This window comes from Carlito syrichta, unplaced genomic scaffold, assembly GCF_000164805.1.
Source record: "Carlito syrichta isolate Samal-C Ts95f unplaced genomic scaffold, Tarsius_syrichta-2.0.1 Scaffold295780, whole genome shotgun sequence".
In the NCBI taxonomy this organism is placed as follows: Eukaryota; Metazoa; Chordata; class Mammalia; order Primates; family Tarsiidae; genus Carlito; species Carlito syrichta.
The window spans coordinates 181,576-198,305 of NW_007239876.1; the positions used below are offsets into that span (position 1 = coordinate 181,576).

General features: G+C 41.0%; 1 protein-coding gene across 1 annotated transcript in view; it reads right to left on the reverse strand.

Annotated features, from left to right (window-relative positions):
* LOC103256759 (ly6/PLAUR domain-containing protein 6B) overlaps window positions 1-15,603 on the reverse strand; it is a 114,965-nt gene extending 99,362 nt beyond the window's left edge. The window contains exons 1-2 of the mRNA XM_008054519.2: window positions 15,539-15,603; window positions 3,420-3,490 (exon numbers count right to left, since the gene is read on the reverse strand). Coding sequence (XP_008052710.1) covers window positions 3,420-3,424 — 5 coding nt within the window. The 5' untranslated portion in view covers window positions 3,425-3,490; window positions 15,539-15,603. The remainder of the gene's footprint in view (window positions 1-3,419; window positions 3,491-15,538) is intronic.
* Window positions 15,604-16,730: the final 1,127 nt, after the last annotated feature.

Below are 16,730 nucleotides of genomic sequence, written 5' to 3' on the forward strand. Positions count from 1 at the left end.
CCTTTCCCGGCCACAATTCATAAAATAGCACCCCCAGCATTCTCTAGCCCCTTCCCTGCTTGGTTTGCTCTTCCTCCTGCCCTTCCTTCCCTTCCTTGCTTCCTTCCTTCCTTCTTTCCCTTCCCTCCCCTCCTCTTTACCTCCCTTCCTCCTTCCCCTTCCCTTTCTTCCTCCCTTTCCTTCTGTCCCTCCTCCCTCCCTTCTCTCTTTCTTCCCTTCCCTCCTTCCTTCCTTCTTTCCTCCCTGCCTCCCTCCTTCCTTCTCTTCCCTCCCTTCTTCTCTCCCTCCCTTCCTTCCTCCCTCCCTCCCTTCTTTCCTGTCTTCCCTTCCCCCTCTTTCCTCCCTCCCTCCCTTCTCTCCTTCCCTCTCTCCCTTCCTTCCTTCTTCCCTTTCTTCCTTCACGCCTTTTCTCCCTTCCCTTCCTTCTTCCTTTCTTTCTTTCTTCTTTCTTTCTCCTTCCTTCTCTTCTTTTGTCTTCCTTTCTCTTTCTTACCTTCATTCCTTCATTTAATTATTTTTGCATAGCACTTTTCACCACCAGAAACATATTTGTTTTCCCTCTTCCCTTAGTATAACATATGCCCCAGAGAGCAGGGACTGTTTTGTTCATTATTGTATCTCCAGTGTCTGGTACCAACTAAGCATTCGATAAATATTTGCGGAATGGATTTTTCTTATTTTACTCTTTCAACTTCCCCACATTCCATCCATGCATCTCCATACTGAAATTGAAGCACACTAATGGTAGAAATAACATTCTCCCAACCTCCTTTTCTCTGTTTCCAGCAAAGAGCAGCACCCTACAAAAAGTCAAAGCCAACTGAAGCAAGTGCCCCAAGAAGTTCTGTTAATCCTACAGCAATATATCTAGAACTAACCCTCACAGAACAATATTTGAATGTATTTCAGCTTCGTGGTTCTGACACTCTTGAAAGAAGCCCAGTCTGCATGGTTCCCAAAAATATTCTCTAAGAGTTCCCAAAGAGAAGAAAAATCAACAGCAATGTCTAGTTATGGTCTCAAAATGAAACAGATTTATTCTGGCTATACTGACTTCCTTTCCAGAATCCAAAGGGAGGGGAAGGGAAAGGTGCTAAGACTCATGATTGTCAATGAAACTGTGCATTCATGCACCTCACTCAACTGACCACATAGCCGTTTCCCAATTCTACGTTGCAATTCAGATTCTCTCTATCCCCAGTCACCTTCCTGAATAAGAACCTTTGGACCCTTTAAATCTTGTTATGTCTCACAAAAGAGAAAGCAACTCAGATGTGCACAGAAATGAGAGGCTGTGAGCCACTTAAGTTACTAGGGATCCAGAACTCTCAGTAAAAAGAAAACCACAAAAAGTAACTAAATAAGCAGTACTGTCCCTAATCCATAATTGCTCTTGTTCCATCAATACAAGGGAATGTACCATAGAAAATAATTTTTAAATAAGTAAATCAGTAAAAGCATCAGTTCACATAAACTGAGGGGCTTTGAGCAGACTAAATCCTAAATCTCAGCATTCCGTCTTGGCACTTGCTACTGAAGCATTCTACTAAACTGCTTGCCAAGGAGCAATGAAGCAGAGCCCCAGCAATTCTTTCAACAAGCTACTGAGAGTGGAAGCCTAATTCAGTGGGGTGGGACCAAGCACAGCTAATAAACTGCACATCTGTAAAATGGAAATAAGTTGTCCCCAGTCTTTAGTACTAACTCTCCTTGCTAAGTAGCTCTAAAAGAGTTTCCAAGCCTTTCTTCTTCTTGGCATGTAGCTGCCAATGAGTTTATTTCCATCTGCAGAAAAGAGAGGCTGCCAGAACACGGGGTTTTCCCCCCATACTCACTAAAGCTGCCAGGGATTGAGAAATTCAAGTTGCATCTAACCCCTTCCCTGGAGAGAGGACACATGGAATCATGTTCGACATGTTGATGACATGTTAATCATGTCATTAGCCTATATACATTTCCATGTCCCTTTCTTTTTGCCCAAACAGAAATCAAATAATGGTACTTGGAAGGTGAGTCCATTTACTCACGAGCCCTCTGAATGTAAGTCTGTATCAGGCTCCAGGGTTTCATCTGGAATGTGGCTTCTATTTGCTGTAGGCAGGGAGTTTAGCATGGCCCTGGAAATCTCACATTTTCAAGGTCTCAGAAAAACAAACTTCATTCTAGGCATGGCTCTTCTTCAAGAGTTCAGTGAAAGAAACTCTGCCCCATTTAATTTGATTCTGTGCAACCAGTCTTGACTTGCCTATGATTGTTTCTTAAAAAAAAAAAAAGTGGCGGGGGAGCATGACAGTATGGAAAGAACCCATGATACCTGGCTTTGCTCAGTCCCTTACTTGAGCACGTCTCTTCCCTCTCTTGGACTTAGTTTACCCATCTACAAAGCACAAAGACAAAACTAAAATGATCTTTGAGAATGCTATCTACAATTCTGTGATTCTGTGGATTTTTCTGAGATGTTCTCTCTCTAAAAGAAGCATTTTCATCATCCATTCTTTCTGGGCTCTCATTCCATTTTTAACTTTTATTCCCACCCCTACCCCACCCCACCCCCCACCCCCGCAAAAAATTTTCTGTGTGACTTGAAGACTCAGACAGGAGGCCAACTTAAGACCCAGCTCTCTGGTCATCCCAGGCTCTGACAATTTTCCCATCCTTTGACCATCAAACACAGGGAGGAGAGAAGTGGCACTGACTGGCCCACACAGGTCCACACATATGCTTCCTTTTGGGGGCTGGAGGATGGCCCTTTCCAACTCTGGGCTTATAAATTATTATGCAGGAGACTTATAGCACTGCAGTAATGAGTGAGTTAAATCACCTTCCCAAGATGCTTCTCTTTCTTCTCTCCCTTCTCTTTAGCATTCTCATACTTGCTCACTTTTTCTTTCCTTCCTTCTTTCTTTCTTTCTTTCCTGTTTTTCCCTCCCTCTTTCTCGTCTCATATTTTAACTTGGTCCTGCCAGTACGACTATGGAGGTTATTTAGACTTCATTCATAAGATAAAATAAAACCAGAAATCGCTGCTTATCTTCAGTGAACAAATACACGAGACTAGGCCTCAAAGCTATTTGAAGCACTTCCATGCTGCCAACATTAAGAAAGCTGTAACATAAAAGCATATGAGATTAAATGAATTCATGATCGCAAATTAAGATCAACAACTACCTTCATGACAAAATATTCTAGGGAACAGCTTTGTGTTGAAAGTTCTTTCATAAAAAGTTGATATGATTAGGGGAAGATACTGAAACCATGGTATTTAACCAACGAACAAACAGCATAATCCCTGAGATTAATGAAACTCCAGATCACGATGGTTTAATATATTTTTGCTAAGCATGAGTAGCTCATGTGGTGAGGATTTATAGTTCAATCAAAATATCTTCTCTACATCCACTTGTGAACATAATACTCACAACATCCATGTGATTAACAAAAGCAGCCTAGTCCAGGAGGGTTGCCAACGGCAGGCAGAAGTGTGGCATATCTAAACAAATGAACATGAAAAGGTATCATTATGACTGGTACTGTAGACATTTGGGATAAAGGGCTTTTAAGTAAGTAGGAGGATTCAGGCTGAGGACACATCATGAAGGCCCAATAACCTTTCTTAGCTACAAACCAGGTACAAGAAACATTTAGATTTTGCATAGCATCCTCTTGTTCCCAGGTAGAAATATCTGATGGGCAATAAGGATACCTGACCTCAAACCAGGCAAAGTGGGAACCAAAGGGAGGCCCAAACTTTACCTGTACAATGTCCACTTGTAAACCTAATCCTGAATTGTACCCCACATTGTTAAAATAAAATTTAAAAATTAAGAAAAAGAAATATATGATGGGACATAGATGGCGTGGATGCAAGTTCTCAGTGTCTGCTGGAATAGGGAAGGAGAATGCAGTCAATACTCCTCTCTCCAGACATGGTGCATCACTTGATCCGGCTCTGCTATAACACAGTGGCACCAGGCCTAATACCCTCGTTCAGATGCAGAATCCTTTGGTTATGAACAAGCACCTTCAACTTTACCTCCACATGTAAAGCAGAATTTGCCAGGTCCCTAAGATGGATGCTTAACTTTTGTCCCTCCTTGATTAATTTCTCTGTGGATGTTTGCCTAAATAAAGACTCATTATGGTATGGCTACAGAACCTGAGCCAAACCACACTGATGTCCAAATGTCATTAAAGCAATGACTTCTCCGTTTCTCCTCCCCTTCAAGAGGCATTTAAGGTTTGTTTTTTGCTTTTTTCCCTAGAATAATATGAATGTAGTGCATCTGGAAATTTGCCATTTGGGGAGCCGGAGCTTGGAGGACAGATTAATAGAGCAGCACAAACTGTCCTCAGCAAAAGCTCCATGGTGGAACAAAGCTTCCAGCTGTGTCCTGATAACCCAAGGCAGATAAAAGCACAAGATGTGGAGGGAGAAGAGTTGTCATTGGGTCTTGATCCGGTTGGCCTCTCAGGGACATACAGGGAAGTGGGGAATGTATTCATAAGTTAGAGCACAAGGCCTACAATACCTGGACCAAAGATGAGGGCCTAAGATGAAGCAGAAGCAGAAATCTGAGAAGCAAGAAGAAATAAAAATGAGAAACAAAAAAGTCACTTTTTTCACAAAAGGAAAAATGGTATCTCATCAATGTTGGTGTTTGGCTTCCCAGTGGCTCCACATGAGCACTTGTCTGTGTGCCTCTTTCTTTCTCCTTCCCAGGCACCCTAGCCCTGTTGGCAGGTCCCAGGCTAACGTCCATTACCATACTTACAGAGCTCCTACCTCACACCAGGCATTGAATTAAAAACAAATGATATAAAGATGAAGTAGCCGTACTCAGTGGCTCAGCCTGTAATCCCACGCTTTGGGAGGCTGAGGTGAGTGGATTGCCTGAGTCTGCGGGTTCGAGATCCGCCTGGGCAACTTGGTGAGACCTCATCTCTACAATAAATGAAAAAAAAAAAATTAGGTAGGTGTGGTAGCATGTGCCTGTAGTTCCAGCTACTTGGAAGGCTGAGGCGGAAGGATCGTTGGAGCCCAGCAGGTCGAGGCTGCGGTGGCCGGGAGCGGCCACAGCACTCCAGTCTGGGTGATAGAGTGAGACTCCAACTCAAAAAAAACAAAAAAAGATGAAGTATACAGGCTTTCTGCTCTGTCTACAAAGCCTTATCAAGAAAGCTGGATAAAGTCCACCATGAGTCTCATCTATTTAATCATGGGCGCCAACAGCTAAGGATGTTACCCACATCACAGGAAAAGCATTACAGCTCTAAAATACACCTAGCACTCCCCCATCTTTTCCTAAAGGTAACTTCCACCATCCAGTAGATATACATGCTATTACACAACTGGGGCTGCATTGCAATGACTTAAAGATTATCCTCAGTTAAAAGCCCGGAAGAGAGCCAGGTGCAGTAGGTCACGTCTATAATCCCAGCACTTTGGGAGGCAGAGACGAGAGAACTGCCTGAGCCCAGGGGTTCGAGACTAACCTGGGAAACTTGGCGAGACCTTGTTTCTACAATAAATCAAAAAATTAGCCAGGCATGGTGGTACATACCTGTGGTTTCAGCTACTTGGAAGGCTGAGGCAGAAGGATCACCTGAACCCAGCAAGTTGGGGTGGCGGTGGCCATGAGTGTGCCACTGCACTCCTGCCTGGGTAACAGAGTAAGACTGACTCAAAAAAAAAACAGGAGGAGAAAACCCATAAGTTTATCGGTGACTTATACCTCTGAATGAAGGAGTTAACTGCATTCTTCCCAAAGATGATATTTTCAGACAGAGTTTGAGGAGAGATTTCATAAAAAATAGTATGGGATGGGAAGCATATGCAGAGGGCAGTCAGACCTGGCACATGTCCTAATTCCTTCAGGCCACACTCTCAAGAAACGTCCTGCTATATATTCCCAAGCTTATGGAAATCATTTATACCCTAAGTAACCTCACCTGCTGTAGCTCTTAGATTTTTCTTTTCTTTGTCTCACTCTGTCACCCAGACTGGAGTGCAGTGGCTGCTCCCGGCCACCGCAGCCTCGACCTGCTGGGCTCTGGCGATCCTTCCGCCTCAGCCTTCCAAGTAGCTGGAACTACAGGTGCCTGCTATCACGGCCGGCTCATTTTTTGATTTATTGTAGAGATGAGGTCTCGCCCAGTTGCCCAGGCGGGTCTCAAACCCGCGGGCTCAGGCAATCCACTCACCTCAGCCTCCCAAAGGCGCAGGATTACAGGCTGAGCCACTGAGCCCGGCTTTTCTTTTCTTAATAGGGTCTTAGAAGTCAAGAGGACATGGTTTTTACAGAAACCATCCTAAACATATGGATTCTGGTCATTCTTGCCTTGCAAGTCTCAGGCCGATAACCAGCGGAGGGCCTCTTTGTGTTTGAAGGATATGCCTTACATGCTGAGTTTTAGAAAGCATGCAGTTGGCCCCTAAAATCCCATATGCCCTTTGCTATTCACCCATTCAACATTACATTTCAACCAATCAGGCATTTCTCATCGGAACAGAGATGTGATTCCCTAGGTAAGTTCTCTTTCTCTCATTTGTGAAGTTAAGGCTGGTGGCCTACATAATTCTCATCAGATTTTCTTTTGGTATATATAACCAAGGGGATGAGGGCACTAGGCAAGATTAAAGATAGAGCAGTCACTCAAAAGTAAATAAAAGGCAGGTGATATGTTCTTTATTGGCATGTCTTTATGTACCTAAGCAATGAACAGACGCATAACCTTCCACAAAATGTCCTATCACTATTTGTTGATACAAAAAGCTCTGCAATTGCCCTAAGAGATTTTGACTTGTTTTGTGAGGTTATTTTTAAAAGAGAAAAGTAGGAAATGTTTCACATTCAAAGACCCTCTTACACTATTCACTGGGAAATGTTTAGTGCCTTACACATTTCTTTCAATAGTTTCAATAGTCTCTATCCAGATGAGGCAAAAACACTCAAGACCGCCTTGATTAACACCAAGCAAAATTCAGTTCTATTTCCACTCTCCGTCCTTGTGAGACTCTCTCATGTAATTACAGCAGCTGCTCAACAACAATGTGGGAAAAGATGCGGTACCAATGATTAGAACCAGGACAAGGAATCCATTTTCAGAAAGTATCCCTAAAGTCCATGATTTGGATATATAATTTAAACCAAATAACTTGCTCTACTAATTAAAGACTGACCTATCAAGAGATTTGAAAAGCTATTTGGAGCCGGGCTTGGTGGCTCAGCCTATAATCCCGCGCCTTTGGGAGGCTGAGGTGAGTGGATTGCCTGAGTCTGCGGGTTCGAGACCCGCCTGGGCAGGCAAGACCTCATCTCTACAATAAATCAGAAAATTAGCCGGCCGTGGTAGCGCGTGCCTGTAATTCCGGCTACTCGGAAGGCTGAGGCGGAAGGGTCGCAGGAGCCCAGCAGGTGGAGGCTGCGGTGGCCGGGAGCAGCCACTGCACTCCAGTCTGGGCGACTGAGGGAGACTCCAACTCAAAAAAAACAAACAACAACAAAAAACTATTTTGGAAATTTCCTAAATGCCATACCCAAATCTCCGTCAAGTCATCTGGAATTCAATTCCAGGAAAGTTTATTACATGGTAGGTGTGACTGGGTATAAAAAGAAAATAAGACTCAAGCCTGGTTTTGAGGAACCAAATGATGGCAACATTATGTTGAAGAAAAAAGAGTTCTGTTTTTTCTTTAAATAAATAAATAATGTAAATGTTATCTGTTAACTGAAAATATATATTTTAAAGGAATTGAATATTCAAATATGGGGTCTAATTTGTTTATTTTAAAAGCAGTCACTTAGCTATTAAGTACTATAATTTGAAGATACACCTCTGGTCAATGACCTCAGGGGAATTCATCCAGTAAAAAAAGATGATAAGGTAGAATGTGAAATGTCACTGGGTATTAGGGGACCACTATGTCCCATAAACAAAGAGTACAGCAGTTCCAGGTCTAACAGACAATCAGGTCTAAGTTAGCCGTAAGTGAAAGAAAACAAGGAACTAGAACATCTACCTATACTCTGCTAGGTCATCCCACTATAATATAACAAGATCCTGGATAAATACAACAAGCAAACCTTATACTGCATTTCTGACCACCAAAAAAGCAAAGAAAGTGTCCCCAAAAGGTGCACATACATACATACATACATGGAAGGAAGGAAGGAAGGAAGGAAGGAAGGAAGGAAGGAAGGAAGGAAGGAAGGAAGGAAGTGAGATACAAGATAGAAATCAAAACAGTAAGTTGCCTGTAAAGCACACATACAAGTCGGGGTTGCTCTGAGTAAAAAGCAGGTGCTGCCAAGACTGAGCACTGGGTCCCTCACATGGTGGGTAGCTAAGCCTGACATATGCAGTAAGCCAAGATCCTCAGAGGAAGTAATCCCAGGTTAGTCCTGCTCCCAAGCAGGTCTGGACACAGCTTCAAGGACACAAAAAATGCAAATCTTCTCGGAGAAGAGAAAAGCTCTCAATTTAAGTCCTCAATATTACTGTAAGTTAAATTTAATTAAAAGTAAGCTCACAAAAATTTTTTCTCAGAACACAAGAAAACAAAACAATATAAATGAGTCGTCAGAAATAAAAAAAAAACAATTACACCCTCAATTACCAAATACCTAGTATTCTCAAATATAGAATATTACTATATGTAAAATATTTTATGTAATAAAATATGGAATTTTAAAATGAACAAAAAAAGACTTTTAAAAAGTGACCAGAAACATCTGTAAACTAGCCAAAGAGAACTTGTAGAAAAACAAAATCAACAATATAAAATCATTTAAATGGAAAACTCAATCAATGGATTAAACTACAGATGTATATAGCTGAAGAAAGAATTGCTGACCTGATAAGAATTATGAAAAAAAAAGTGATCAGAATGCAGTACAGAGAAATAAAGCGATGAAAAATATTAAATGACTATTAAAAGACACAAAGTGTGGAAAAAGAAGGTTGCATATGAGTCTAACAGAGGTCCTAGAAAGAAGGACTAGAGAGGCAATTTTGACGTAATGGCCAAGGTTTTTCTAGGACAGATTAAAGATACCAATCCAAATATGCAGAAACACACTGTATCCCAAGCAGAAGAAATAAAAAGTACAGTTGACCCTTGAACAATAGCATGGGACCACTTATACATTTCTTCCACCTCTGCCATCTCTAAGACAGCAAGACCAACTCCTCCTCTCCCTCGTCCTCATCAACTTTCTAAACAAGATGATGAGAGGGAAGGTTTTTATGATGTTCCACTTAATGGATGGTAAATATATCTTCTCTTCGCTACGATTTAGTTAATAACATTTTCTTCTCTAGCTTATTTTACTGTATGTATATAATACATACAAAATATGTGTTAATCATTTTGTTAATCATGTGTTTATGTCATTAATAAAGCTTCTGGTCAACAGCAGGATATTAGTAGTTAAGTTTTGAGGAGTCAAAAATGATACACAGATTTTTTTTTATTGTGTAGGAGAGTTGGTACTCCAAACCTTGCGTTGTCCAAGGGTCAATTGTATTCCATATTTAGATACATTGAAGTGATACTGTAGAATACCAAAAGCGACCATAATATTATAAAAGCAGCCAGAAAAGTGATTAACAATTAGACTGGCCAAATGACTTCTCAACAGCAACAGCTGAAGTCAGATGACAGCAGTTATCTTCAAAGTACTGGGAGAGAATAAGTAATACCTAGATCACCCAATGAAGTAATTTTTTGCGAATAACAATGAAATAAATATATTTTTGTATAAACAAAAACACAGAGAGTTTACTATCAAGAGAATTTCACTGAAGGAATTTGTAAAGAATATACTTTAGGGAGGAGGAAAATGAATACAGAAGGAACGTCTAACATACAAGGAGCTGAAAAGTTGGTAAATAGTGGCTTATTTTGCCCATGCCAACTTTGCATGTCACTCTCTTTTTTCCCTTCTTTCTCTAATAAGCTTTGCTTTAAAAAAAAGAAAAGTTGGTAAATAAATTTAAATGAATATTTAAAACTGTCTCTGTAAAATAAAGCTAGTGTCTACACTGTGGTGATAAAAGCCATCACATAGAAAATACTAGAAAACAACAGCATATATTTCAAGAGAGGGTGATTACTCCAAGGTGCCGAGTTGTTTGGAGGAGGGGTTATGATACCAACTAACTTTATTCACAGTGGGAGATAAGGGTATCATGGCCCTTATCCACCTGGACTAGCACCATGACTCGCTCGCCACTTTCTTTCCCATCCAAACCTATCCTTACTAAGCCTGCCTCTCTCCAGTTATGATGGAGGAGAGACTAACTTGGTTCCTGAAAGAATACCATCCTGTGGCCCCTGGTAGAAAGGTGGCTGCTCTGAGGGAGAAAGAGGGATTCTGCGCAAAGAAAAGGCCTCAAGGAAGAGGAAAGATGGTGTTTTGGCAACCTAAACTTTCAACTGTATCTAGAAAGTACTTATCCTAACTCGCAGGCCAGGAGGGCTTTGTTGGGACTAGGCGCTGTTTGACTTTGGCAAACAAGCTTGGAGATTAGTGATTTATGAAGCTACTGCCCTGACTGGCAGGTAAAGATTTGCCGAGTTCCTGGGTTTTGCCAATCAAAAGGTCTGGGATAGCAGAAATGAGGTGATCAGAAAAGTTTATGTTTGACTGGGAAAGCCCAATTTTCTCCAGGAATTTTTCTGCTAGAAACAGTCTGACCACACCAACCCACACAAACTTTCTTCCTAGAAAAAAATAAATCACAGCAAGACCGTCCTTCAAAGGCTTTCTTGTAACCTGAGCGCAGGTCTACCAGAGTGTTGGGCTCTAAGAAAATGACCCACAGATTTTTGTGGCCATTTCTTCATGACTTTTCCTGACAACTTGGACAATGAAGTCCTTACGGGGAAAGAGAAGTGAGAAAAGAGTTAGGGCGTAACTAGACTCCTAGCTTGTGGAATTCGGGCCCCTTCTGACATAATCCTAAAGCAAACAAGTTAGAAGGACCAGGTGGCAGAAAAGAAACTACATAACACATTTCAGTGCCAGTTGCAAATTATTTATCAACTATCTATTATTCGGATGATCTTCACCTCTGATGAACTCTATTAGAGGAATTCGTGAGCAGTGACAATAATAGTTAATAAAGCCCTTTTGCCACAACTTCTAGAAGTATCATATGAACCCTCATTTACACGTGTTTTATAGCCCCTATGGCTATTCTTCCTATTTCTGCCATAACCAAATAGCATATACCGAACTCTCGTAAATATTGACTGACCTATTTTCTGAGGTATTAATTCTATTTGTTGAAAATATTAAAGAATGTTTGTTCCTTTTAATTCCTCACTGCACTGCCCCTCCAAGACTGTGGCTTATGAACGTAACACTTCTTGGGGGGTTACTCTTTGGGACTGGGACAAACTACCTTGTAATTGTCAGTGACAATTTTTCCACTGGACAGAGAACACTGTCTCCTCTTTGCATAGGGCAGATAACTTTTATGAACACTCAAGGCAGTTATACGCATGTGGGAAACCCAGAGAATGGTGTGTTCGATGTTAAACGCATACGTCTGCTCTTTGGGCTGTAAAACACGGGTAAGTGAGGGTTCATATGATACTGTGAACAGGTGTGCATCCTGCAGCAGCCCAGCATTCTCCAGTAGGCAACACCTTTTGTCCTTAGCAACCCACGAGAGTAGCATCACTTCCACCCGAGGGAAAAGAGGAGTTCTGAGCAAAGAAAAGGCTTCAAGGAGGAAGAAAGATGGTGTTTTGGCAGCCTAATCTTTCAGCTGTGTCTAGAAAGTTCTCTACTTATCCTAACTCTCAGGCCAGGTGTGGCTTTGTTTGTGGAGGGCTTTGTTGGGGCTAGGCGTTGGTTGACTTTGGCAAACAGGCTTGGAGATTAGTGATTATGAAGTTACTGCCCTGACTAGTGGGTAAGGATGTGTTGAGTTCCTGGGTTTTGCCAATCATGACAAAATGCATGGTGCTAATCCTGTGGCATGTGTCCTCTTAACATTAGCAAGCATTTATTTCCACGTTCCCTGTGATGACTGGATTCTCTCACCATTTTTCCCTACTAGAACTACTCTGAAATCTTTCTTCATCAGCCTGCTTTGTGGCCATTTGGTCTCGGAAGGTAAATAGTGCTTTGGGTAGCTAGGCATGGTGTCTCATGCCTGTAATCCTGTATTTTAGGAGGCTGAGGCAGGAGGATTGCTTGAGGTCAAGAATTTGAGACCAGCCTGGGCAACACAGCAAGAACCTGTCTCTACAAAAACAAAAAACAAACAAACAAAAAAAACTTTTTAAAAATTAGCTGAGCATGGTGGTGTGAGCTACTCAGGAAGATAGCTTGAGCCCAGCAGGTGGAGGCTCAAGTAAGCTAATGATTGTACCACTCCAGCCTGAGTGTCTTTAAAAAGAATCGCCTTGGGCTCAAACTAAGCATATCCTAATTTTTTTCTAAGAACGCTCCACATTGAAAGCATCTCTACTTGACATCAATTTGAATACAAACATAAATGTAGGTATAGACACTGAAATCATGTCACAGTGCTCAGTGATAAGACAATCATCCAAATGATACAGACTATGTCTAATATTAAATTTCTATTGCCATTCAAATAAAAGCAACGTTTAAAAAATCATACAGCAGACTTACACTCCTCAAGTCAATAAATGCTCAGAGGTCCTCAGCCCCCAAAGTGAGAGACTGCCTTATGGAATGCTGTCTGGTGAGCATGTTCTTACACAGACAATCTACCCTAAGTGTGCACTGAAGCTAGAAACACTCGACTCAAAACCTGGAGGGGTGCAGTTAGGAGTTAGAGGACAGGCAAAACAGTTATTATGAGGAATAAAACCAGAGTTAACACAAGATGACTATAAACACTGCCAAGGATCAAACACGGAGCCTACAGACTTGAGACTTGTTCTCATCAGAGCCAGGTGCTTTTTCAGGAGTCCCCAGCTCTCTCGCTGTGAACTTGTTTTCATAATAAAGGAAATGCAATATTTAAGGCCTTTCTGAGACATTACAGTCCAGAGAGATATGAAATATGATCCAAACTTAAGATTCTTCAGAGAGATATGAAATATGATCCAAACTTGAGATTCTCCAAGTATTGGCCCTATACTACTATTGAAAGGAACTTTCCATCATTATTGTGTTAGTTTGGTCTTTTGGGGTTTTGCCACGTGCTTCTTCACCTCCACCAGATCTAGATTCCCCCCTGCTCTGTGTTCCAGGAGGGTGGCCCCCGAAGGCAGTATCATTCAGGTTCCTGTGCCGGGTGACTTCTATTTGTATTCCACCAATGAAAGGTACTGACAAGAGACTGGAAGGAGAGAGGGGAGGTTGAGACGTTCCCTCCCACTCCCCATGTGCTTTGCCCAGTATCTCTGATAAAAGATGCATGGCCCTACAGCCCGAGCTGCAGCCAGCCCTGCTTCCCCATGGCTGCAGCTCTAAGTGCTCATAGAACATTACTTCCTCCCATTGTTCCTTCAGCCCATGGCTGACCCAAAGAGCTCATGAAACACCATGTACCTCTCTTGTTCCTTCATCCAGAACTGGACATGGCTTTCCACAACTGTAGTTCCTTGTTTGTTCTTTAACTCTGCACACACTTCTATGGGTACCACCCTTCATTAAATCTTCTCATTTGAACCACTGGAGTAAGTTCTGTGTCCTGCAGGGACTCTTACTGATACAATCATAAATTTGGTCAGTCGAATCAGTACTATGTGAAGCACTACCTGTAAATTAGACTCTCAAAAATTAAAAATATTAAAAAAAGTAGAAAAACCACTCAGCATCTATCAGACACAAACCCATGAAGAGAATTCATATAAACAAGTGCTTTGATCCTCTAAATCAACGCTTGAAAAATTTAGCTTAAAAAAAATCTAGGAAAATAAAAAAACTATGTTTATAAAGAAGGTTATTACATTGTCATCTATTGCAGAGAAAATTTTAGAAACAACCTAAATGTCCAACAGAACAAATTATGACATACCAACCTGATGGACTGTGAGGCTACCATAAAATATCATTAAAATGTTGTAGCAAGCCGGGCTCGGTGGCTCAGCCTGTAATCCCATGCCTTTGGGAGACTGAGGTGAGTGGATTACCTGAGCCCGCGGGTTCGAGACCCGCCTGGGCAGCGAGACCTCATCTCTACAATAAATCAAAAAATCAGCCGGGCGTGGTAGCACATGCCTGTAATTCCGGCTACTTGGAAAGCTGAGGCGGAAGGATCGCGGAGCCCAGCAGGTCGAGGCTGCGGTGGCCAGGAGCGGCCACTGTACTCCAGTCTGGGTGACAGAGTGAGACTCCAACTCAAAAAAAAAAAAAAAATGTTGTAGCATAGCAGCAAAAATGTTTATATTAATAATGTTAAGTAAAATAGATATTTGAACATGCATCAGAATTTTAATTATATAAAAGTATATATGCATGTCCCTAAAAGTTAGATGAAATTTCACGAAACTAAATTCATGCTGGGGGACTCAAATTCTAAGTACTCTATATGTTTCTCTTCTTTAATATTCGTAAAAATAAAACAAAAGAAATAAAACAAAGGGCATTGTATCCAGAGATCTCGTGGTTACATCTTGAGATAGCAGGAAAGCATTCTCCTCAAGACTACTTCCTGCCTTCCAATCAATAAGCAGCCTTAAACAGGACATTAAACTTCAGTCTCCATTCCTTTTCTCTGCAGGAGGATAACTACTGACCTACTCACAAGAATGTGAAGTTAATAAAACCTTAACAGGACTGCAAAATATTTTTTTGCTTTCATATGCATGCTTCACTATGTACGGGTTACATATGCTGACTCTAACTGTGACAATTTAAAATGAAAGGATCTCCTTAGACAATTTTTGTGGTGCAGTGCATGTGAGCTCTGTTTCAGAGATTACACAATCCTTAGAAAGTGGGAGGATGAACATCATCATTTGGGGGCCTTCTCTGGAGGTTTTAAAATGTGTTTCATGTGCCTCTTTAAAGAGATCCTATCTAGCAGAGTGATAACAGATTGATGGCCATGACCTTCTTCACATTCTTCTAACTCCTTTTAAAATGAAATCAAGGCTCTTGCTGCTGGTGTCTATGGGCCAGGCGCCACAGCAATGTAATGAGGGCTACATATCATCCTTCAGCCTCCAACGTCATCCAAGTTCATCGTTAATGTGCTAACACTACCAAGGAACATGTCAAAAGAGGGGAAAATCTAAGAGAAGCGTGCTTTTCCCATTCCCAAGGCTTATTTTCTTTAAACAGTGGTTGTCAGAAAGACAATATCTTCGTGTTGAAGACAAATATGACACCATATTGACATTACAACAAAATGCTTTTACAGCCATAAAGCTTTAATTTTAAACTGATGATGTGCTATCTTCCTAAATTATGCATTTTAACAGTTTCCTAATCCAAAACATTTATTGGTCTAAAATATATATTAACTTGAAATATTGCTATTCCCATTTTATAGCCAAGCAATAATAATTTTCTTTAATTACACATTAATTCCAGTGTATTACCTAGATAGGCAGTTATTGTTTTTACAGGGTCAGGATTAATTGGCAGGTGTTCTGCTATAATCTAACTGAAGAAAAAATAGAGAAATTATACATGATTCATTTTCTTACTTCTCTGAGATGAATAATATTAATTACACTGCCACCTTACATTTATACAGCACTTCTCAGTTTCAAAGTGTTTCCATATCTGAGATTACATTTTCCTGCATCTTTTACCTTTGACAGATCCTTCCAGATAATACACAACTCTACCACCTTTCAACTTTTTGATGCCCAAACATTGTGCACACGTGTGTGTTTATTTATGTCAGTGAAGTGAGAGGTAGTAGATTAACCATGGCACTTAGAAACAGACCTGGGTTAAAATTCAGCTCAACCATTTACTATATGACTTTGGATGAAATTCTCTGAGTATCACTTTTGTCATATTTAAAATGGGGATAATGTCACCTTTTATCAACGGACAGTAGAAGGACTAGGTATTACTTCTGAAAAGAGTTTGGCATACAGCAAGCAATCAGGAAATAAAATAATGATTATTATAATTAGTAGCTATTTATACTGCATTATTTTCTTTCTTTTTTTATTTTTATTTTTATATATCAATATTTTTTATTTTGATATTGTGGGGTACAGTTAAGGGTTAGGTATACAAATATGCTTTGTTCAGGCACCCTTGTTGATAAGGGGTGTTTTCCCGACCTCAGACAGATATTACTACCGTTAATCCCACCTCCTTCCCCTCCTCCCCCGCATAGTTTCCCACCACTGTCAGTCCTTTTCTTATATATACTGCACTCTTAAACATTTTCTTGGCTCTGATTTGTTTTATTCAAAATATTTGGATTCAGAGAAGTATGGAGGAAGCAGATAATCAAAAATAATGTTGGTCAATACTCATGACTACAGTTCATGATGATGCAGTGACTCATGCCTGTAACCCCTGTGCTTTGGGAGGTTGAGCTGGGAAGATCACTTGAGGCCAGAAGTTCAAGACCAGTCTGGCCAGCAGAATGGGACCTCTTCTCTGCAATAAATAGAGTTTAAAAATTAGCCAGACATGGCAGCACATCGGTAGGCCCATCTACTCAAGAGGCTGAGGTGAGAGGATTGCTTGAGCTTGGGAGTTTGAGGCTACAGTGAGTCATGAACCACTGAATTCTATCCCGGGTGACAGAACATGACCCTGTCT